Source organism: Capricornis sumatraensis, chromosome 4 (assembly GCF_032405125.1).
Source record: "Capricornis sumatraensis isolate serow.1 chromosome 4, serow.2, whole genome shotgun sequence".
NCBI classification, from domain to species: domain Eukaryota; kingdom Metazoa; phylum Chordata; class Mammalia; order Artiodactyla; family Bovidae; genus Capricornis; species Capricornis sumatraensis.
Genome location: NC_091072.1, coordinates 157,416,978 through 157,439,260, shown reverse-complemented (window position 1 = coordinate 157,439,260; position 22,283 = coordinate 157,416,978). Strand labels below are relative to the sequence as shown.

The window sequence follows — 22,283 nt, the reverse complement described above, 5'->3', positions numbered from 1 at the left end:
CGGTCATTTACAGCCGCAAATGAGTCCTAGTTCTTCGAGTCCCAGCCAAGATTCAGAGCCGGTTCCCACTGAACTCATCCCTGGTGCCATCTGGGGTGAGCGTAAGGGGTGAGGGCCCTGCTGGCTCGCTCTCTCTCCTCAATCCCCCTCTCCAACCTCCCCCACCTCTGCTCCAGGGTCTGCCAGCTGGAGGCAGCAGCCTGGAGGAGCAGGAAGAAGCAGAGAAGCCCTGCCCGTCGGGTGCTGCAGACATGGGGCCCTGTCTCTGGGCACTTGCAGGGGTGTGCAATGGACGCCCGTGGGCACTTCTGTGGCCACTCAGGGGCCCCCAGTTGGGCTCTCGCAGCTCTCCCTCCTGCCACGGCCTCAGGAATCCAAGGTCCACCCCCATCCTCCTCTCTGGGCCCTTTGCCCCTCTTGTCCGCCTGTGAATCTAAGGGAACCCCAGGCTGGCTCATGCGGCCCCGGCCCACTTTGCTGGGAGACACACTCCCTTTGCTGAGTTAAAGGCAAAGCGGGAAGCAGCTGACACCAGGCTTGAGACAGAACAGACAGCAGCCAGTATGCCATCCCTGCGGCACTCAGTGTCACGCCTCAAGCTCAGTGAGGGTCCCCAGGACCACCCCCCTGCCTCGCGCACGGCATCTAGGGTGAGAAGCAGGGCCCCACAGGGCAGGCTGGGTGCCCTGGGCAGCTCTGTTCAAGCCCCATTTCACCCGTGCTTTCTGGCCCGTGATTTCCATGTAACCTTGCAGCCTTGCAGCCCCTTGTTAGCCTCCAGCTGTGAAAATGTAGGCCTCCTGCCAGCAACCCCCCCACTCTATCATCTGATAGCACTCACAGCCCAGCATCCGTCACACTTGGCTGGGTCTGACCTCCCCTCCTAACCTGGCAGCTGGCTTTTCTTCCTTAGCACGGTCACACAAACCTGGGTTCAAATCCCAATGCTACCGCTTAGGAACTATGGGGCTTTGGACTTCTAAGACCCTCTGTTTTCTTTTCGTCTGCAAATTAGGGTTGGGTTAGTTGCCTCATAGGACTGCCATGATGTTTAGTTGACGTGGGGCCTGGGTCACACCCAGCCAGAGGACATTTTCTACACCTTTCTTTCCCCTCTGTCCTCGGGGCAGTTCTGGCCTCACTGTATGTGTGTGTTTCTGTTCCCACACTCTGGGGGATATCACTACCCCTTCCTGTCCTCCCCAGTCTCAATTAGTGGTTCCCTCCCCTGGCTCCGTCTGCTGCCCTGTTAGACTGGGAACGTTGCGAGGGCAGGGAGCTCCTCCAGGCCTTAAGGCACTCTTTTTAATTTTTAATATTAATTCATCTATTTGGCTGCTCTGAGTCTCAGCTGCGGCGCGTGGGATCTTCGAGATTCATGACACAGGCGGGATCTTTAGCTGCGGCATGCGAACGCCTAACTGTGGCACGTGGGCTCTAGTTTCCTGACCAGGGATTGACCCCAGGGCCCACTGCATTGGGGAAGCACAGTCTTAGCCACTGGACCACTAGGGAAGTCCCTAAGTGAAAGGAAGAAAGAAACTGAAGTCGCTCAGTCGCGTCCGACTCTTTGCGACCCCATGGATTGTATAGCCTGCCAGGCTCCTCCGACTGTGGGATTTTCCAGGCAAGAGGCCTGGAGTGGGTTGCCATCTCCTTAGGTACTCCTAAATGTTTGTTGGAGGTGTAAACAGATGGTAGCTGAAAAGCCGTCGTGGACTCGGAAATCACTCTGAACCTGACTGTGGCTCTGAGCCTGAACTGTGGAATGCTTCAGGTGGCTGCCAGCTGGAGCAGCCTGGACCCTAGAGGGGCTGCTTGGAGGCACAGGTCCAGGAGAAGTGAGGGGAGCTGGGTTGCTATGGTCCAGGCTTCGGGGTGCTGACACCCAAGTAAAAAGAAGGGACACTGGAGGCAGTTAGCGCCATCGTCGGGTCAGAACCCTGTTGCCTTCCTCCAACAGCAGGCTCTCCTCCTCCCTGTTCTTGGCCCACCATCTCCTGACTGGCCGCCCTCACTGGTCCACAGAGACGGCCTCATCCTTCCACATTTTTGGAGACAGATCCACCCCAGATCTGAGGTTCTTTCTGCAGCAGACCTGAGCCAAAGCCATCCCCTTCCACAATCCCATCCCTCTCACCTTAAAATAACGAATCCCAGAAGAATACAGAACAATGGTCATCTATTTTTATAGATTTCCCCAGAATTGTAAAGTCAGGCTTAATTGCACTAGCAGATTTCATCATTTTCTAGAGGCATCCTTCAAATGGGGATCATTTTTAAGACACCTGGATGGATGTCTTCCTGCTGGGACAAACAGGAAGGTGGCCCCGACTTGATGACAGCGTGGCCAGCCTCCCCGGGCCTGGCATGGCCTCTTGGATACGGGACCGGAGGAGGTGCTGGGGGAGGGGGAGAGGCCTCGGTGCGGCCACTTTCCTGGTGGTTTTGGTTGGGTTCCGGGCTTCCCTGGTGGTACAGATGGTAAAGAATCTGCCTGCAATGGGAGAGACCTGGGTTTGAGCCCTGGGTCGGGGAGATCCCACCCAGGAGAAGGGAAGGGATTGGCTACCCACTCGAGTATTCTTGCCTGGAGAATCCCATGGACAGAGAAGCCTGGAGGACTACAGTCCACAGCGCAGCAAAGAGTCGGACACCACTGAGCTATTATCACTTCCACTTCACTTTTGGTCGGGTTCCAACCTCCAGACCCCCATGAGGAAACACCAGGCCATCACTGTGCTTGCCAGGCTGCCTTGAAGCTTCATTGTGAGACCCAAACGGGAGGAGATGCGTCAACGTTGCAAGTGGTTCCTGAGCTGAGATCTGGGGACTAGGGAGGCATTGGCCGGGTGCGGGGATGGTGGTCTGGGCAGAGCTGGGCAGTGGCCTGTGTGTGCAGGAAGCACACGGGGTGGGCTCGCTGGGGGCGGTGAGCACCGTTCATCTCACCTCCTGTCCTTCCCGGCCCAGCTGGGACCCTGGGGGATCACTGACCACCCCTTCCTTCAGCCTCTGCACCCAACACCTGTCCCTGCTGTGACTTAAAACTCAGCCCTGACTCAGGCTCCTTGTTTTATGACAAAATTAAACTATTGTTATAGTTAAACAGTCACCACCAGCAGCCCAGAGATATAAAGTGCAGTGTGACGTCCTCTCCCCACGTCCTCTCCCCTCCCCCTCTCTGGAGGGGGAATCCCTGGGGCCAGCTCAGCGGGGTCTCCATGAGCATCACGTGTGACAAAGCCAACCCACTGTGACATCCAGATGTGCCAGTCGATCCCCTGGGACTAGCCTGAGTCCTTCAGAGGAGAGGGTGTGTAGCTTCTTCCCTGGAGCTCCAAATATCAGTGTGGCCCGAGCTTGGAGGAATTATCCGGTGTGGAGGGCCGTTGTCCCTGTCCTGGGGTCCCCCAGGGAACCTGACCTCACTCCCCTGGGGACCCGGCCCAGGGCTGAGCTGGAGCCCCCAGAAGAAACCAGGCGGATGGGGGGCCCACGCCTCACTTCCGCAACCAAATAAATCCTGCTGCTCGCTCCAAGTGGCTCCAATGAATGATCTTCTCCCGATTAACAACCCGGCCAGCATGTTCTCGGTGGCTTGCCGCCGACCTCAATTTAGAACTGTCTGCTGGTCGGCTGCGAGAGAAGGAAGATGCGGGGCGGGCGGGGGACAGGGCGCACTGAAGCTGGGGGGCTTGGGCAGCTGAAGCCTGGGGTAGGGGAGGTGGCCACTGACCCAGCCCAGAATCTGACGGGCACCTCAGAGCCTGCAGGAGGGTGGGAACCCCAGCCAGGCAGACTCCTGCCTCGGGGGAGCTTTCAGACTGTTTTCCTAGGTGCCTCTGATGAAAGGCCCTGGAGAAGGAAATGGCAACCCACTCCAGTCCTCTTGCCTGGAAAATCCCACGGACAGAGGACCCTGGTGGGCTACAGTCCCTGGTGTCGCAAAGAGTTGGACACGACTGAGCGGCTTCACTTTCACTTTACTTTTCTGATGAAAGGGGTGCTAGGTGGGGGAAGGGAGAAGACAGCTCCCCCAGAACTGCCTCAGTCATGGTCACGGCCATGCGGCAGCCCATGGAACTCCTCTGCATTGTCCGAGAACTGCTTTTAGGGGTGCAGTTTGCTACCCACTCCAGTATTCTGGCCTAGAGAATTTCATGGACTGTATAGTCCATGGGGTCGCAAAGAGCTGGATACGACTGAGCGATTTTCGCTTTCACTTGCTATATTTTATAAACACTCTACAAGCTCTTCTCTAAGCTCAGATTCAGGGAAAGTTTTGTCTCTCCTCACTGATGCCTCCTCCAGGCTGGAGAGAGCGTGCCTATGCCCGGAAGGGCTTCTTCCTGCCAGGAAGCATTTCTTCACTTGGTTTCTTGCCTCCTTCCTCTTTGCTTCTCCTCCTTCTCCAGCTTTGGGTCATCTCAGGCCTGTGCTTTTAATTCAATGTGGCTTCTTGACCTTTGGGAAGGAGGGTAGTTGGTAGTGTGGAGTCTGGCGTCTTCCAGCCCCTGGGGAGGAGTTGCAGCTTCCCTCCACACCTGCTGAGAAACTGAGAGTTAGCAGCTGGACCCCCTGAGCCCAGACTCTTCCTGCTAAACGGAGCCCTCACGCACTCGGCTTTGGGTGTGTTGGGAAGTGTAGAGTCATGTGTGAAAAGCACTCGGCATGCCACCTGCATCCATTCATCCATGGAGTACGTGGCGAGCGTGAGCCCTGGTCCTCGTGGGGACATGGGGGCACTGACGCTATCACTCTGTCCCTTTCCTTCCCCGGCAGAAGAGCTGTCTGTGACCCACACCGGCCTCCCCATCCTGGTCTCTCTGGCCAACAGGGCCGTCTCCTTCAGCTGCAGCATCACCTACCCCTACACCCCCCAGTTCAAGTACTTCATAGTCAGCTACTTCTACGTGGACCTCCAGGGCCAGACCAGCTCCATGGAGAAGATCAGCTGCCAACCTGGTACAGGCAGTGAGAACCAGACCCACACCACTGTCTGTCCCATCACCCTCAAGCCGCGTAACGCGTCTGCCACTGGTACCTACTACTGCTCCGTGTACTGGTCGGACACCAGGATGACAGGCAAGGGCACATTCATCCTGGTCAGAGGTGAGCTTCCTCTGCAGCTCTTCTCTGGGCACAGGGTCTGGCAGGCCTTGGGGGCACAGGACCAAAAACGGGGAATATTTCCCTCCCCGCTCAGCTTTGGCACAACAGAGCTGAGCCACCTCCGGAAGCCCCTGGCCACACAGGTGTGCCGAGATGCCCACCTTCATGTGGAAAGGGCAGAGTCTGGGGTATGGATCGGCTCTGGCCACCTCTGGCAGGCCCTTGTCCTCGGGGTCCCTTTCGCACCATGGGTCATGTGAGTGCGGAACGGAGCCCGGGGCCCGTGTGTGTTTGTGGAGACCTGTGAGCATGCACGTGGCTCGTGGACATCTTTCTGGGGTCAGATTCCTAGTTTTCATCACATTCTCAGAGGAGTGAGTAATGACTCCCAGAAGTTAATAAGAAGAGCCCATCACCGAAGTCATGACCCTCTGACCCAACTCTGCCATTCCCACTGGTCGTGCCAGGGTTTCAGAAGGCCATGGACCTGGGCTTGGCACCCCCGTCCTGCGGTTTGCCAGGATGTGGCCTTGGACTTGCTCTTCATGGCAACACCCTGCCTGTCAGAGGCTTTTCTTGGGATGAGAGGGATCCTGAATGCAAGGGCTGGAGCCTGGTGGCAGGATGTTCTGGGTGAACTCCAGCCACTCCTGCCATGTGGTTGGCGCTCTGCCGTTTTTTGGCCCACCATATGGATGGAGGGATGGAGGGAGAAAGAGGTGGACGAAGGGACGGGTGGCTCAAGGGAAACGGCTGGACTGTGCCCTCGCCCACCCCTGGCGCAGGGCAGCACCTGCCAGGCCTGGCACAGACTCTGCCCAAGCCCTGCTTCACCTCACTGCTCCTGCCCGTGTGAGCACGACATCACGGGTGGAAAGGAGGAGACCCCAGGAGGGGACGTGGCTCGCCCAGGCCCCGGAAGCGCCTTTTGGTGGAGCCAGGCCTTGAGGCAGGGGCACCTAAGGAACAAAGGATGTGGTCCTTGCCCTTGCCAAAAACCAAGGCAGCAAACACATTAAGGGGCTCGGCCAAGGCGAGTGTGGGGCGGTGGAGGACCTCAGCATAGGTGGGGTCCGGGGGTCCTAGTCGGGGAGAGTTGTAGGGAGGGCTGGAGGTGGGGTGTGCCTCTCCAGACAGCTGACCTCTGCTTCCCTGCCCTCACCCAGACACAGGGTACCAGGAGCCCCCCCAGAGCCCCCAGAAGCTCCTGCTCTTCTGCTTCGTCGGCATCCTGGCCGTCCTGAGCATCCTGGCCACGGCCCTGCTTCTCTGGAAGAAGGTAGGGGATGAGGACCCACGGCAACCCCGCCCCCACCCCACTCACCGTGGCTTAGGGACAGCCCCTCCCAAGCAGGGTGCTTGGAATAGGTGCTTCTTGGGGCCATTTGCCCCCGGGACCCCTGCCTCGCCCCACCTCCACCCCCACGGCCGCCAGATCCTTTTTGATCTTGTTGCGGGAGGTCAGGACTCTTGAGTCTTTTCCGGGGCTCAGGTTCCTTCGAGTGTCTGATGGAAGCTGCAGGCCTGCATTTGTACCATTTCTAGCTCTCTAAGTTTCCAAAACCTTATCTCATATTTTCTGTGTGTGCGTGGTAAGGCGTTTCCATCTCATGTTCAACTCTGTGCGACCCTATGGACTGTGGCCCACCAGGCTGCTCTGTCCATGGGGATTCTCCAGGCAAGAACACTGGAGTGGGTTGCCATGCCTTCCTCCAGGGGATCTTTCTGACCAGATTCGACCCAGGGATCAAACCTGCATCTCTTATGTCTCGTGTGTTGGCAGGCAGCTTCCTTTTCCACTAGCACCACTGGGAAACCCATATTCTCTGGGTCCCCGGCAACCCCGAAGGAAGGAAGGAACGTTTCCTCAGGGCCGCTGGGTGCTGGGCATCCTCCCCTCCGTGCTCTGGTCAGTTGCCCTCCGTCACTTCTTCCCGCTCTACAGCTCTGAACAGTGAGGTTCTTCCCCGCTGTGGCTCTTCCCAGGACAGGGACAGGTGGGAAGGCTCTGAATCTGTCCTCAGGAGCAGCCCCCGGCGGGCAGCCTGGGTGCTGGACACAGTAATCTGAGGCAAGAGTGCCAAGGGACTCACCCCCGCCTGTGGACCCCCAGCCCAGGCACAGCTGTGTGAGCACGCAGGTGTCTTCCACGGGCAGGATGAGGCCCGAGCTGTGTCCGGGCAAGAACTTGACCTACTTCAGCCTTTGCTCTGCAGAAAAAAAAAAAAAAAAGGATTTTAATGATTGGATCTCAGTGTCCAGCGAAGCCAGGGAGGCCATGGTGCAGAGTAGAAGGTCACTAAGAAGGTCACTACCTCCTCCCCCGCGCCCTCCGCCTTCCCTCCCCTCCTTCCCAGGAATAGCTGCTGAGTGTCTAGCGTGTGCCAGGCTCTGGCCTGAGTGCCAGACCTTGTGGAAAGCAAGACAGAGGCACCCCCTGCCCTCTTGTCAAGTTTCCACCCTCTCTGAGCCTCAGTTTTCTCCTCCAGAAATGGGGTTAAGGACAGACCCCCTCCTCCATCTGAGAAGGTGGGCGAGACCTCATTGGCCAGATGCCAGTGGGTGCCTGGCCCCGTGGGAGCACAGTGCAGGGCACCTCCTGCTGTCGTCCGTGCACTTGGGGTGCTGGGGTGAGAGCCCAGCCTTGAAGGGGAGAGGACTCGGAGGGCCGGGAGCTGCCGCGGGGTTTGTGCCGCCGAAGAATTCCCCAGAGTTCCCTGGAGCTGCGTCTAAATCCGGATGTGGACCCTGTAGACGCTGCCCCAGAACTGGATGGCCCGCACAGTTTGAACCCTGAGCTGAGTACAGGAACAAAGCACGCAGCAGGGTCCCCCACCAGATACAGGCCAGCCGCCCCGCCTCGGAGGCCGAGGAGGAAAAGGGACAGAGGACCCCAGGAGCACATCTGATAAACGCATCAAAGCTGGGAGCTACCGACTCAGAAGAGGTAGATAAGTCCTGTCCTGAAAGCGGGTTCAAGGGCTCGCACTCAGCGTGAGGGCGAGGTGGGCTTCCCGGAGCAGGCAGCCTCCGATGTTGGCCAGTCCTCATCGTTGCGGGGCTTCAGACACAGCAGGTCTCTCTCCTCCATGGCGTACTCCATCCTTGGTTCTGGACTCCCCAGGGGAGTCGTGTGCTAGGTCACCCTCATTTCTGTGGCCTCTGTATGTCGGCACGTCCCAGGCCCCTTCCTCAGAGCTCCCCTCATCTGTCTATACTCTTCCATGACTGCTACGCCCTAGGGATTACAGCCCCACCTAGTGTGGCTGCCCTGAGCCCTCCCCGCGCTCCAGATCACGTCTTCTCCCTGCAAGTGCCCACGGGCATCCGCACCCACCTTGTCGGGAACAGCGCTCCTTAGTCCCCAGCAGCTAGCATCATCCCAGCAAGTAGCACCACGCCCCAGATGTTCAGACCGGAAGCCCTGGTGCTGTGCCTGTCTCCCCGCCGCCCCCACGGCTGATCCCTGGGCCCGTCCCGCAACCCCCAGCCCAGGCCTCCATCACCCCTCGCCCAGAATACGCGTCTCCCTGTTTTCTGCTTGCTTCTTCTCACTCTGCCCCACACAGCCTTGTTTCTGTGTCACCGCCTCTCCCCCTACCAGAGTGGAAGCCCCAGAAAGAAGCCCCAGACTTGGTGTCTGGGGGAGCCTGACTCACAGTGTTCGTGAAAGGGATGATGGAGTGAGTGAGCGCTGAGACCTGAAAGATGAGTCCGCGGTGGCCAGGCTGAGAGGTGGGCAAGGTGACAGTATTGCTCCCACCTTACAGAGCGGGAAACGGAGGCTTTACAGATTTCCTGAGCAGCTGAACGGTTTACTCATTTGAAAATCACAGTCAGGAGGGTACATGCTGACGGTCTGGGATGGGGCACCGGGACGGGGCACCCGAATGGGGCAAGGCTGGCTCCAGGGAGCGTCACTTCCTCCATAACACAAGGCACTGTCTCCAGGACCTGGATTCTTTCTCACCTCCACTCCTGTCTTTGGACAGACAAGCAAGCTCTGAGAAGTCCGTCCCTGCCCCTGGCAGACTTGGACTCCTTCTCGTGACCCCACAATGTCTCTTACCTTCCTAGTGGCCTCGCCGCCCTCCCCCACCCCCAGCCTCAGTGGAGCACCACGAGGCCAGGCCTACCTGGGTCTTGTCACCAAGAAGTCCGGGAGAGCCCCTGCCCATGAGCCCACACCCACCGGCTTTGGCAGTGAAGCAGGTGGTACAGAGGAGGGGCACTTGATTTGAGAACAGGGCACCTGGGTTTGATCCAAGCAGTCACCGACAAGCTGGACAAACCTCAGTTTCCCCCTCTGGAAAGCAGGAACTCCATGCCCACTTCCTCAGGCAATTATGAGAATTAAGTAACAATGAGAGATGCCTAGACACCATCACTGACCCAATGGACATGAATCTGAGCAAACTCCGGGAGACAGAGAAGGACAGGGAAGCCTGGCATGCTGCAGTCGATGAGACTGCAAGGAGTTGGATGTGACTTACTTAGAGACTTAGCAAGAATAACTCCTAGAATTCTTTGTAAACTGTAAAGTGCTGCCTGAATGTCTGCCCCTGTCTGTCTGGGAGAGCTACACATCCCAGAAGAGCCAAAACCCCAGGTATTGTCAGGGCAGCATCTTGGTCAGTCACACAGACCTGGGTTCAAATCCTGCCCCTGCCGCTTCTGGCTCTGTGGCCTCGGGCAAGTTGCCAGCCCTCTCTGAGCCTTCACAGCCTCCTGTGTGGAACAGGGATGCCGTGTGAAGACTGGTCTTGCAGATTTGTCGAGGGGCGCAGGAGGGCAGGCAGGTCACGCATTTAGAGCCCCACCTGGCACCCAGTGAGGCTCCGTCCTAGTCCTGAGCCATTATTATGCTGAGACTGGGGATGGCGCTGGCTTCTGCCTGAGAGTTAAGTAGCTCTCGAGAGCTAATCCCAAGTAAATGGGCTGGGGACTGGCAGGCGGCCAGGGTTTTTAATTAGCTCCTGCCCCGAGATGAGGCTGTTGTTGCTCCACTGTTGGCAGCACGGTGCCTGCGATGAGAGGGGGGCGTGTGGACAGCCTCCTTCTGCCTCTGACGGCCTCCGGCTCCCAGAGCCCCGCCTCCCGGAAGGCCCCCACCCACCACACCGCCCCCGCATCCTCGACCACTAGAGTTTCTTGCAGCACCCAGCACAAGCTTTCTGAAACCACCTTCTGATCCTAGTGTGTCCTGCTTGCAGCCTTCAGACCTCTTCCACCATCCACCCTCTGCTCGCAGCCCAGCACAGCCGCCCTGATCCATCCCAGGCAGGTTTGCGTCTCTGACCACGCTGACCATCTTTTCATTTCTTGAGACCTTCAGGCCCCGGCACCTGCTGCTGCCTCTTCCTCTCCTTCCTCTCTTCCAATCTAAGAGGACTTAAAAAAAAAATCTTTGGCTGTGCTGGGATTTCGTTGCCGTGCTTGGGCTTTCTCTAGCTGCCGAGAGCAGGCTCTAGGTTCAACGGCGTGTGCATCATGTGGGTTCTTCCCGCGTCCCCTGCATTGGCAGGTGGATTCTCAACTCCTGGACCACCATGGAAGCCCCAGCCTTCAGGTCTCTAACAGCCCTTTCTGCCGGGCGAGGCACTTGTTTCCTCTCATGAGCCAGAGGCTCTGTCTCTGTCGGTCAGCGCAGGAACCACACTTGGGAAAACTGCTGGTTCATCGTCCACCTCTCCACTGGGTCCTAAGCTCTGGAGGGCAGGGATGGGGCCCCCGTGTCCACGCTGCCTGGTTCACTAGAGGTGCCTGGCGAGTGTGTGATATTGCCCAAGGGCCACCTAAGCGACACCCACATGACAAGCACTTACTTCCTCGTCAGTTCCCTGAATCTGTGCAACATTCTATCAAAGGAGGGTGACTGCTGGAGAAAGTGATGTCCAGACTGGGGGTGAAGGCAGAGCCCATGAGGGACGGAGGACTGGACACCTGGTGTGGCTGGTGCTCACTCAGCAGCCCTCTTCAGTAGTCGGCCCTGTAGCCGGGGACCCTGTATCCCTGCTGGCCCTGTGCCCTGCAGCACCCACCTCCCCAGAACCAGGCCCTGTGTGGTGGGCAGGGTGCCTCGACGGAGTCTTTATCGTTTCCAGTATCCTTGGGCAGGTGAGTGATTTGATGTAGGTCTTGAAGGTGTTTGGGTGTCCCAGTTGGCACAAGTGGTTAAAAAAAAAGAACGCCTGCCAATGCAGGAATCATAAGAGATGGAGGTTCGATCCCTGGGTCTGGAAGATCCCCTGGAGAAGAGCGTGGCAACCCACTCCAGTATTCTTTCCTGGAAAATCCCATGGACAGAGGAGCCTGGGGAGGCTGCAGTCCACAGGGTCGCAAAGAGTCAGACACGACCGAAGTGACTTAGCATGCATGCACGCATTAAGGGTATTTGCCATGCTTCTCGGGAGAAGGTAGGTGGAAGGCGCTGAGTGATCAGTTTCCAAGTGGCCTCATGGGTATCTGCCATCCTTTCCTCTGTGGGGTCTGGTGGGGTCTGGGGAGAAGGGGAGCTGCTGGTCCCCGCCCAGCTTGACGACCCTGATTCCTTTCCCCCAGAGACAGATGTGGGCTCTGTGGAAGCACGTTGCCAAGAAGTGCCCGGGCCCCAGTGCCACCAGCAGCCCGGGGCAGCCTCCATCAGACTCCGTCTACACGGTGAGTCCTCCACCCCCTGAGGCCTGACTCGGGGTCTGGTTCCCTGGCTCAGTGAGAGTTCCAGCTACGTGACTTCTCTGTGAAGTCCGAGCCTCCGCTTCCTCATCTGTGAACTGGAGACCAATATTCCTGCCCTGTGGGATTTCTGTGAAGGTGAACCGGGGTTACGGGTTTGTGGCCCTGGCCCCTGGCAGACACGTAGATGGGAGGTGCCGCTGGGGTGCCCTCCTTGGCACGCCCCTCCACTTCTGGAACAAGGGGGCGGCCAGAGCACAGTGGTGAGGAGTGAAGAAATTTCCTCCGTCTGACCAAATGACAATGACCAGCTCACCAACTCCTTCCTGTTTTTATTGCACAAACAACATTGGAGCAACAAGAAGAATCACAAAAAGAGGAAAAGGTCGGGCAGTGTCCCACACCCTAAATAGAGCAAGGAGTTTCAATTCTTCACCATCCCCTTCCCCACCACACACACACACCACGCACACACACATACACAGGCACACATGCACGCACATTGTTTTATGTCCTTACAGCCAAGCAGAGGCATAGCCGGGTGCTGTTTGCTGCCCAGCAGGGCCTGCCCACCTGGTCAACACGTGGCCACTCTGCCCGGGGGCTGGGATGCCAACAGACATTCCTTTTCAGTTGCGTCTATTTTAGCTGAATGAGGAACATATGCTCATTGTCGAGAAAGCAAAGAATAAAGGCTACCCAATGTCAGCTGCGGTCTCAACTCTACGGGACCTTCAAGTCCCGCCAGGTGCGGGTCTTGGCTCCACACCTAGGAGGTGCACAGCCATGCCAGGGGTCCTGCAGGGTCCCCCAGGGCATGTTCTGGGACTCTGCCTGTACGAGCTCCAGCTGTTCCTGTACCCACCACCCTGACCCGTGCATGAAACACGGATCTTTCCTCAATGTCCAAAAATCCCCACACAGAGGGTGTTCAGAATATGACCCTGATTATCAAGGATGAGGTAGATGGGGACGAGGCGAAGACAGGGTTCCTTCAGGGCAGCACCGATGGCCCCAAAGGGGACACCACACTGCCAGCTTTCCCACGGCCTTGCCCCCACTCCCACTGCAGGGGATTTCCAGCAGCCACTGCTTCCCACGGGGCCCCAGACTTCCCCGTAGTCTCTTTTCTCCCGGCAACTTATCATGGTATTTTCCCTAGGAGGAATTCTGATATCAGCTGTTAAATAAAAACATTTCTTTCTCTCCATACACACACACACACACACACACACACACACACGATCTTTCTATATATATCAAATAGAAGAAAATAACCATCATCCGAAACCTATCTTCTTCCAGGATAAATACTACTAACTTTGACTTCTATACCTTGCAGTCTTTTCTGTAAACACATACTGAGAGACCCATACACACACTCACACACACACATTTTTTTAGAGAAAATTGGAGTAGTACCGCTACTTTTGTTCATGTTACAATATCTCATGAACATCTTTTCACATGAATAAATATCCTTCTCCAAGGTTATTTTTAATGGAAGAGAATCACTTTTGCATGGAGCATCTTTCTTGCCTGTGTTTAGACTTCTTTGAGACGCAGGCTAACTTTGCTGGAGTGTGGGGAAGAGGTCTGATGGCCCTGCCAGGTTGCTGGGTGGTTCAAGAGGCTTTAAGGCTGGAAAGGAGCTGGGGAGAGGGTCCACAGACTCTGCTAGCCCTTGAGACCTGTCCCTAGTGGCTAGGGTTGGACCTGGGCGGGTAAGAATGACATGGACAAGCATGACGATGAGGTCAAGGGTCGTTTGGTGAGTACTCACTGCATGCCTGGAGCTGTGGTACACCTGTCATCTCATTAACACTCATAATGGGGCTCCGGGCGTGTTGTTCCCACTTTATTTTCTAATTGTCTATTGCTGGTAAGTTGAGATATGATTGGCTATTTTTTATATGATTTATTTTTGTATGTTGACTATATAAAGAGTAACCTTGCTGAACTCACTAATTAACTCTAATCCTTTCTCTGTACTTTCCTTTGTGTTTTTTGTGGACCCAGCCATGCCATCTATGAATGATGGAAGTTTCATTTCTTTCTTTTTAACCTTCAGACCTTGCATTTCTTATTTTCTTGTCTTACTTCACTGCCTCAGACAGTGATGGTGAACAGGAGTGGTGGACAGGGAGAGACCTGTGTGTACGTCCCCTCTCTACTTTCTTTCTCTCTTTTGTTGTATTTATTTATCTGGCTGCACTGGGTCTTAGCTGTGACATGCAGGATCCTTAGTTGTGGCGCTCGAACCCTTAGTTGCAGCAGGTAGGATCTATTCCCTGACCAGGGATTGAACTCAACCCCCAGGACTGGGAGCGTGGAGTCTTAGCCACAGGATCACCAGGAAAGTCCCTCTACTCTATTTTGTTTGGATACTTTGATCACTGATTTTCAATCTTCCTTCTTTCCTAATTCATGCACTTAAAGCTATGAACTTTCCTTTAAAGTGGCTTTAGCTGCATCCCACAAATTTTGATATGCCATATTTTCGTTATTGTTCAGTTTAAATTTCCCACTGAGATTTCCTTCCTCCCCCATGAGTTATTTAGAAATGTTTTGCTTGATTTTCAAATGTTTAATTATTTTCTAGTTTCATTGTTTTTTATTCGTTACTAATTCTATTGTGATCAGAGAATACCTTCTGTATGATTTCAATCCTTTGAGGTCTTTAGAGATCTGCTTTAGGTCAGCTTACATTTCAAATGCATTTGAAAAGAACTTGCATTGTGCATGGCTGAGTGAGTGAGTGTTCTATGTGATAGAGAGGTCAAGCTTATTGATTGTGTTGTTAAAGTATGCCATTTCTTTATGGGCTTTTTGTCTATTAGATGTTAAGTGAATCAAGTTAAAATCTGCCCATATGATTATAGATTGTATATTTCTCCTTCTAATTATGTCAATTTTTACTTTTTATTCATGTGAAAAAATGCTCATGATATATTGTGACCAAAAAAAAAAAAAAGGCTATCCTGCTCCAATTCGTGTGTGTGTGTGTTTGTCTGTGAAAATTGACCAATTAAGGAGCATGGATTTAGATTTAGCCAGAGAGACTGGGCTGCAAAGCTTAGCTTTTTTGCTCATGAGTTCTGCGACTTAAACTTTCTAAGCCTTGGTTCCATAAGCTGTGACACAGGGCTGATGTAGTTTTCTGTTTACAGTTTGCAAACATGTTACGATTTCTTCTATCTTCAATTTCTCATTTTGAGCCCACAGCCCCTCCATTGACCCTGCTCTTTTTCCACGACTCCTGTTAACAGGACTGTCAAAATTCTGTCTTCAGTTTCTCTCTCTCTCTCCTTTCTGATCCACTTAGTCAGGCTTTCTGCCCACCTGTTCTCTCTGCCCACCAAAGCCTTCCTTCTCAAGGTCGCTGTTGGCCTCCAGATATTAAATCCAGTGGCCCGCTGGGTCCTCCTCTTCCTTGGTGAGCTGCAGTGTCTGAGGCCAGCAAGCGCTCCCTCCTCCTGGACACACTTTCTCTACTTGCTTCCAGAACATTCCACCCTCCCGTGATGCCTCTCTGACTCACGGCCATACATCCTCAGCCTCCTTCACTGGTTCCTTCTTAGAAACCAGGAATCCTGACCTCTAAACGTTGGAATCCAGGCCTGGAGCCCTTTCTCTTTGAGCTTCTCTCCCCTCCCTGGGTGATTTCATGCAGCCTCAACCTTTTGAGACCATCTACACTCTGACAGCTATGTTCAGCCCAGACACCTCCTCTGAACACTGGAACCAGCTCTATTTGGACCCCTCATCAGCTCTCTCAGACCAGTCTCCGGTTCCTCACCCGTGGAACTGCCTCTTCCCGCAGTCCTCCTGATGCAGAGGATGACCGCGCCACCCTTCCTGTTGCTCAGGCTAAACATTCGGGAGCTGTCCTTTCCTTCTCTCCCTGGACCACTGCTCCCGTCAGGTCCATCAGCACAACTTAACTCCAGACATATCTGGAATCTGAATCTTCCCACCCCTCCAGGCCTGACGCTGGTGGGAACCACCACCATTTCTTGCCTGGAGCCCTCCATTTGGGTTCTCCTTCTTTCTCCCTTCCTTTCTCTCTCTCTCTTTCTTTCTTGTATTTGGCTTTGTCGGGTCTTAGCTGTGGCATCTAGTGCCCTGACCAGGGACTGAACCCGGGCCCCTGTGTTGGGAACATGGAGTCTTAACCACTGGACCACCAGGGAATTGGAACCCTGGAAGCCCTGCACTTGGTTTCTGATCAGCTGGCCCGTTATTACCCTAGCCCCACTGTCTGTGCTCCGATCAGCAGCAGCGGAGTCACCCCCTCCAAACATAGGTCCCATCCCTCTCTGCTCTGAGCCCTTGGTGAGCCTCGGGCCTCTGAGAAGCAGACACCAGGGCAGGAGTAAATGTGTGATAGTGGTATTCGGGGACCACCTGTGAGAGCAAATGGAAATGACTGGGAGAGCTGATGTAGGTCTGGTTCTGGGTAAAGGAAAGGGCGAAGGAAGGCAGAGAGGACGTGCTGACCTGCGCGCAGTCTACGGACGCTTCAGCAAGGCCCCTGAGAGCCCGGTCAGAGGGGCCCGGGGGTCTCCCAGGGTGGGAGAGACAGAGATGGCATCCCTGCCGGGCTCAGCCACTGGATGGGGCAGCCCACGGGGGTGTGGCCTCTGTGCACACGAACGCTGGGTCTCAGAGCCCAGCAGCCGGGCCCTGGGTCAGTGCTTTTGCTCCCTGGAGCTGGAGGTCTGCGGATCACACTCACGACCGTCTAGTGAGGTGGATTCCTGTCTTACTCAGAGTGGGCACTGGAGCCCTGACTCTTCTCTGAGAGCTCTGCCCACAGGCCCTCCCGCCGGGGCACTCACTTGCTCCGGCACACTGGTCTCCATGCTTTTCTGCAGACATACCAGGCTTGCCCTGCTCCACCCTGTGGTGGGGCCTTGGTGTTGGCTGTGTGTGCCCCCCCTCCCCCGCTCTGGGGTTCTGTCTGGAACTGTTGTGGGGCCCCTCCCTCGCTCCCATCTCCCTGCTCAGGGGGCACCTTTGCAGGGAGGCCTTTCTGACCTCCTCACCCCCACCCCAACCCCCCCACCTATCCCCGCCGTGACCCAGCCTCCTTCCTTTCCTTCTCCAGGTCTCTCCGTGGCCCTTATGGCCACTGTTTGCTTTCTAACTGTGGTCTGTCTGGGACCCCAGGGCCCAGCACATAGCAGGCGCTCAGCAGTCAGTTGAGTGGAGGCCCGCTCTTAGCTCCCGGGTGCCTGGGGTTCCCTGGGGGCTCCGTGCTGGGCAGAATGGGCACTCCATGGTGAACGTGGGGCGTCAGCGTTGTAGTTTCACATGTCCCAGGAGCATCTGGATGCCTCCCCTCAGCTCTGCTCCATCTTCCGTCTGGCCCAGCGCCCTCATTCTCGCGCTCAGCCTCCAGCCCTCCCGCTCCTCCTGGCAGGAAGAGGGGCCTTTCCAGCACACCCCTGATGCCGTCGCTTCCCACCCAGAAACTTCCAGTGACGCCCCACTGCCAGCTCCTCAGCTGGCACGTGAGGCCTTCACTGGAGGCCTAGCCCAGCCCTGCCTTCCCAGACTCCGGTTAGCACCATGGGCCGTTCGCTTCAGACATGCCAGGATCCTGACCTAGAGCAGAAGTGCTCCGTCTCTCCTGAGTATCCCTTCTTGCTGAACAGGGCTCCCAGATCTGCCCCAAGAGTGAAGTGAGTGAAAGTCGCTCAGTCATGTCCGACTCTTTGCAACCCCATGGACTTTACAGTCCATGGAATTCTCCAGGCCAGAATACAGGAGTGGGTAGCCTTTCCCTTCCAAGGGTTTTTCCCAACCCAGGAATCGAACCCAGGCCTCCCGCATTGCAGGAGGATTCTCTACCAGCTGAGCCACAAGGGAAGCCCCCAGAGGGCATCAGGCAACTCTCAGGTGTCCATGAGACATAGCTCTTGTGTTTCCTTGATGACAGGTGTGGGTATTACTAGGGGAATCAATGTCCAGGACCCTCAGATTAGGTCTTGGCCCAGGGCCGCTGACTGCAGACCTCAGCCCACCCGGACAAAGGCCTCGGCGCTGACTTCACCCCTCTGCCAGGGCTGATGACCACTCAGCTCAGCACCACTGTCCATAGAGGGCGGCAGGAGACAAAGGACTCGGGGGGCCTGGATCCCAGACAGGTGGCTCAGCCCGGCCCAGCCTCAGCCCAAAGCACAACACAGCAGCGTGGCCCACCCCAGCGCTGTCCAGGCCAGCCGTGGCAGCACAGTGTCAGCCTAGCCCGGCCCGGCAGCCGGTTCAGAGGCCTTGCCCTCTCCCCGCGGACAGAGGCGGCCCCCATCACCCCTCCCTGGAAGGCCAAGAAGGAGTCCTGTTGACAAGGTGGCCTGCATTTCACAGCCTGCTGATGCAGGTCACAGCCGGCATGCAGATGCCGCCCAGCAGGTCAGGGCTTGTCGAAGGCTTCTCTCAGCAGCTGCTAATTGGCAGCAGCTCCTGCAGCCACCCTTTCCCCAGCCCCGCAGCTGCTCCCGCCCACAGCCTGACCACCGCCAGGGTGGGTCAGAGGCCTGCAGGGCCCCGGGTCAGGATGCTCTTCTCTGGCTTGGAAATCACTTAGCCGCGTGCCCAGGCCAGTGGGAGCACACGTCACAGAGGGCAGGAGGAGCTATGAGACCTCAGACAGCTCCGGGCGTCTCTGGGCTGATATGTGGCGGGCGGCCCATGGGCACTGGACCTGAAGGAGAAGGGGACCCTCTGAGGGGCCCGAGATCTGGTCTTCTGCCAGCATATCGGCAGAGAGGTCCTTTTTCTTGCTTCTCTCTGTGACCAGGAACATCCAGCTTGGTGGGAGGGCGGCTGTCAGATCTTCAGAGATCCAAGACTGGGTGGATGGAGGCTGGGGGCCCAGGGCCACTGGGGAGACCCACACCCCGTGTGTCAGGCTTGCCGGCGGTGGCTGGTGCTTTGGGCAGGCATGAGAGCCCAACAGGCCAGAGCAGGTTTCAGAAGATGCCTTTCACTGAAACTGGGGCTCCTCCCTGGGGCCTCCCTGCTCCCACAGGCAGGTCAGAAGCCCCTCTTCTAAGACCCTCCCTCTTTCTGACTTGGAGGTCTCTGGGCAGCCTTGCCATCCCTGTGTGTGATGCCCTTGAAGTGAGGGTCTCCCAAGTGCCAAATGGTTTATTACACAGGTTTTCATGCCCTGCTGCTTTGGAGCCTCCTCCCACCCCTCTTTACCTCCCCTCCCTTCTCTTGGCTCAGAGTACCACCTGTCTCTCCAGCCTTCCTCAGCAACCCCTGCTTGCCTGTTGCCAGGGAAACCACCTCCTTGGCAACGAGCCGGCATCCATATGACATGTACACGTGGGAAGGAAAGGTTCCTGCCTCTTGCTTAGGCTGTTGGTGGCTCTGCTCCAACAACCCCCAAGGAGTGGCATCCACCCTGGTGCCCATCAGGGTCTGAGCAAGGGTCTAGGCTGTGACTGCAGAGAGGGCAGGGAGGCACCAAGCCCCCCTTGATGATCATTCAATCGTTATTAAGCACATGTGACTCACTAGACCCTGTGCTGGGCCCTTTGTGCACAATATCTCATATAATCATCCACTGAGCCTGCAAGATGGACAGTTATCCCCATTTTACAGATGAGGAAACTGAGGCACAGGAAGGCTCCCGGTTGCCTGTGGCTGGCAGATGTCAGAGCTGAGAGTTGAGCCTAGTCTTGCCTGATTTCAAACAAGAAATCGTTTCTTTTTATTAATACCATCCTGAGGCCTCTGGTCAGGCTGTTCATAGCTGGACCAAGAGTCAATGGGGCCCTAAGACACACACCCGGGTGAGCGAGGAGCCCCTCACCACAGCTCATTCAGGGCTGTTCTCCAAGGGTCCCAACCACGGCCACGGTGACCTAGAGACAGATCAAGCCCCTCTGCGGGAGAGGAGTGTGATTCCGGTGTGAGCCTAGGTCCTCTGTGAGCACAGGCTGGCAGGAGGGGTCAAGGGAGACCTAGAGGGGTGGAGGGGTGAGTGGGACCCTCCCAGGGGCTTTGGTCCAGGGAGTGAGGGGGGATGTTCGCAGAGCTCCTGTTGCAGCCTTGGCCGTGGGAGTCACGTTGGGGGACTGCTGGCTGCCAGGTGCCCGAGGCCCTAAGGACAGGCAGGGACAGTTGGTGTGGGTCTGGGCCCTTCCTCTTGCCAGCGAGCTGGAGGCCTGGAGAGTCCTCCGGGCTGAGCACAGGCTCCACGAGAGGCTTGAGGTGGTGGGAGGGTGTGGCAGGGAGCACCCAGAGGCGTGGCACTGCGCAAACGGGGGAGGGGTGAGATGGCTCCAAGAGGGAACGGTGGGTGCAAAGTTGTGGCTGTGTGACCGAGAGGAGTGAGACTGGGCGCCGTGGGCGTCCCCTGACCTCACGGGTCTCCTGCAGGACCTACAGCGCCGCGAGTCCGAGGTCTACGACTGCATCCAGGGTGAAGCCAGCAGCCCGCCCACCTCCCAGGGCCTGCTCTCCCAGGTATGCAGGGTCGGGGCAGCGAGCCTGGCTCCTCCTCTCCTTCCACGTGTCCTTCCACTTCCCCTCCTCTGGGAAGTGCCCGCCATGTGCCGGGGGTGGGGCGTGAGCCACCCGCTGCTGAAGCAGAGCCCTCCCCCGAGGCGGCTGACCTGGTACTTAGGAGGCCTGGTGGGTTTACCCCCCACCCCGGCACCACCCCTTTCCAGCTCTGCCACCCTGGCCAAGGGGCTAACCTCTGTGCCCACATCTGTAAACTGAGGACCCTAAGAGCATTCACCTCCTAGACTTGCCATGAGGATCACAGATGGTGCTGCGACCCAGTAGGCGCCATGCAAGGGAGCAAGCGTAACTGCCACTGGGCACAGTGGAGTGTCTACGCCCGTCAGTCAGGCAGGGGTGTGAGGCTTCTTGCTGTCCCCAGGCTGAAGGTGGCTGGGGACTGTGCTGGCAGCAGCCGGGGCAAGCCTGGACAGGGCTTTATTGTTATCATGAAGGGGACTAAGGCACATCCCTCGATCATGAGTCTCTCTTAAACCTCAGTCTGCTCATCTGTCAAGTGGGTGCATGACAGTTTCCTGCAAAACCAACTGCCCATGAATTCAAATGAGTTCCAAGTTAAGTAGCATCTATACCAGAGCTCTGGACACCATCAAGTACAAGGGTCTCAAGGACCGTGGCTGGGCACCTTGGAAGAACCATCAGGAAGTGAGGGGGGCAGGTGCTTGGGCCCCCTAGCAGAGGCTAACTCTGTTGAATCTCCTATTCTCAAAGGTCTTTCTACGGTCATCTCTGAACTAGGCTGTGACTGGAGGCAAGGCTTCCCCACCCTGGGACCCCCAAGGTTGTCTGGGCCATCCCAGGGAGTGACCACTGTATGACAGGCCCTGAGGTCCTGACCAGGACAACTAGACGCTGTTCCAGTTCCGCAGCATCCTCGGGTCTGCAGGAACAGGATCATGGATTCTTACAGACACACAGAAACATCTGTGAACAGTGGGCTCTGGGGAGGGACTAGCCCAGAGTTGAGGAGGGGGCTCTTGGCGTGCTGAGCTGAGCTCTGTAGAGTGAGGAGGAGGTCATCGGGGAACAGATAGGGTCCTGGGAGCACCCCAAGAGGAGAGATGACCATCTGGAGAGGCGTAAGGCAGGAAAGAAGAGGCCTGTGGGGCTGGAAGGCAGAGAGCAGGCGTGGGGTGGGAGGACAGGAGAGGAGGCTGGTGAGGTGGGCCTGGGGACAAGAATAGGGCTCCCGGTCAAAGCTACTTAGAAAGCCATCTATTTGTCTGCCTTTGCCCAAAACTAAATTAGTGCAAATTTATCTTTCCCCTCCCTACTGTTCATTTCTTTCTTTTTTCCTTTCCAGGAGAAACAGCATAAATTTGAGGGCGATGGTGAATTTAACCTGGTCTATGAAAATCTCTAGGACGAGCTCTGCCTGCCCACAGGTCTTGCCCTGGATCAGAGGCCCTGGGGAAGCCTCTCCCTCCAGGGAACTTGATCTGTATCGGAAGTGCGGCTGCAGGGTACCTACCCCATCACCTCACCCCCACATTTACGAGGCTGGCCCCCACGCCTGTTCCGCAGCCCAGTCATGCCCCTCAAGTGCGCCACGTCTCCAGGCTTTTGCCCAAGCTGTTCCCTCTGCAGGTGGGCACTCCCTCCATCTCCAAGGGCTCTCTCGGACACCTCCCATCCCTGGGGCCCTCCTCACCCTCTAGGGACGCTCGGGCTCTCTTGCACCAGCCTGAGCCACCAGGAGGTTCCAGCGGGGACCCAGTACTGTGTGCACACGCAGAGTAGATGAATAAAAGAGCAACTGTACAAAAGGCCCCCACCCCTTACCCGCTGCCCTGTTGGGCCAAAGACAGAGCAGCTGTGCAAGGTGGAACCGGCGGCCAGCGCGGGAGGTCCGGGGTGTGAGCAAGAAGGAACCATGCGGAGGCTGGGCTGGGAGACCGAGCTGGAGGCCCAGGATGTGGTCATCGGTCTGGGGGCCTGGGGCTGGGAGG

The 22,283-nt window shown here is 56.7% G+C and overlaps 1 protein-coding gene across 1 annotated transcript in view; it reads left to right on the top strand.

The window, feature by feature from the left end:
• The window catches only part of NFAM1 (NFAT activating protein with ITAM motif 1), a 35,428-nt gene extending 13,380 nt beyond the window's left edge, over positions 1 to 22,048 (top strand). The window contains exons 2-6 of the mRNA XM_068971779.1: positions 4,786 to 5,115; positions 6,282 to 6,394; positions 11,677 to 11,775; positions 20,188 to 20,274; positions 21,638 to 22,048. Coding sequence (XP_068827880.1) covers positions 4,786 to 5,115; positions 6,282 to 6,394; positions 11,677 to 11,775; positions 20,188 to 20,274; positions 21,638 to 21,697 — 689 coding nt within the window. The 3' untranslated portion in view covers positions 21,698 to 22,048. The remainder of the gene's footprint in view (positions 1 to 4,785; positions 5,116 to 6,281; positions 6,395 to 11,676; positions 11,776 to 20,187; positions 20,275 to 21,637) is intronic.
• The last annotated feature ends 235 nt before the right edge of the window (positions 22,049 to 22,283 follow it).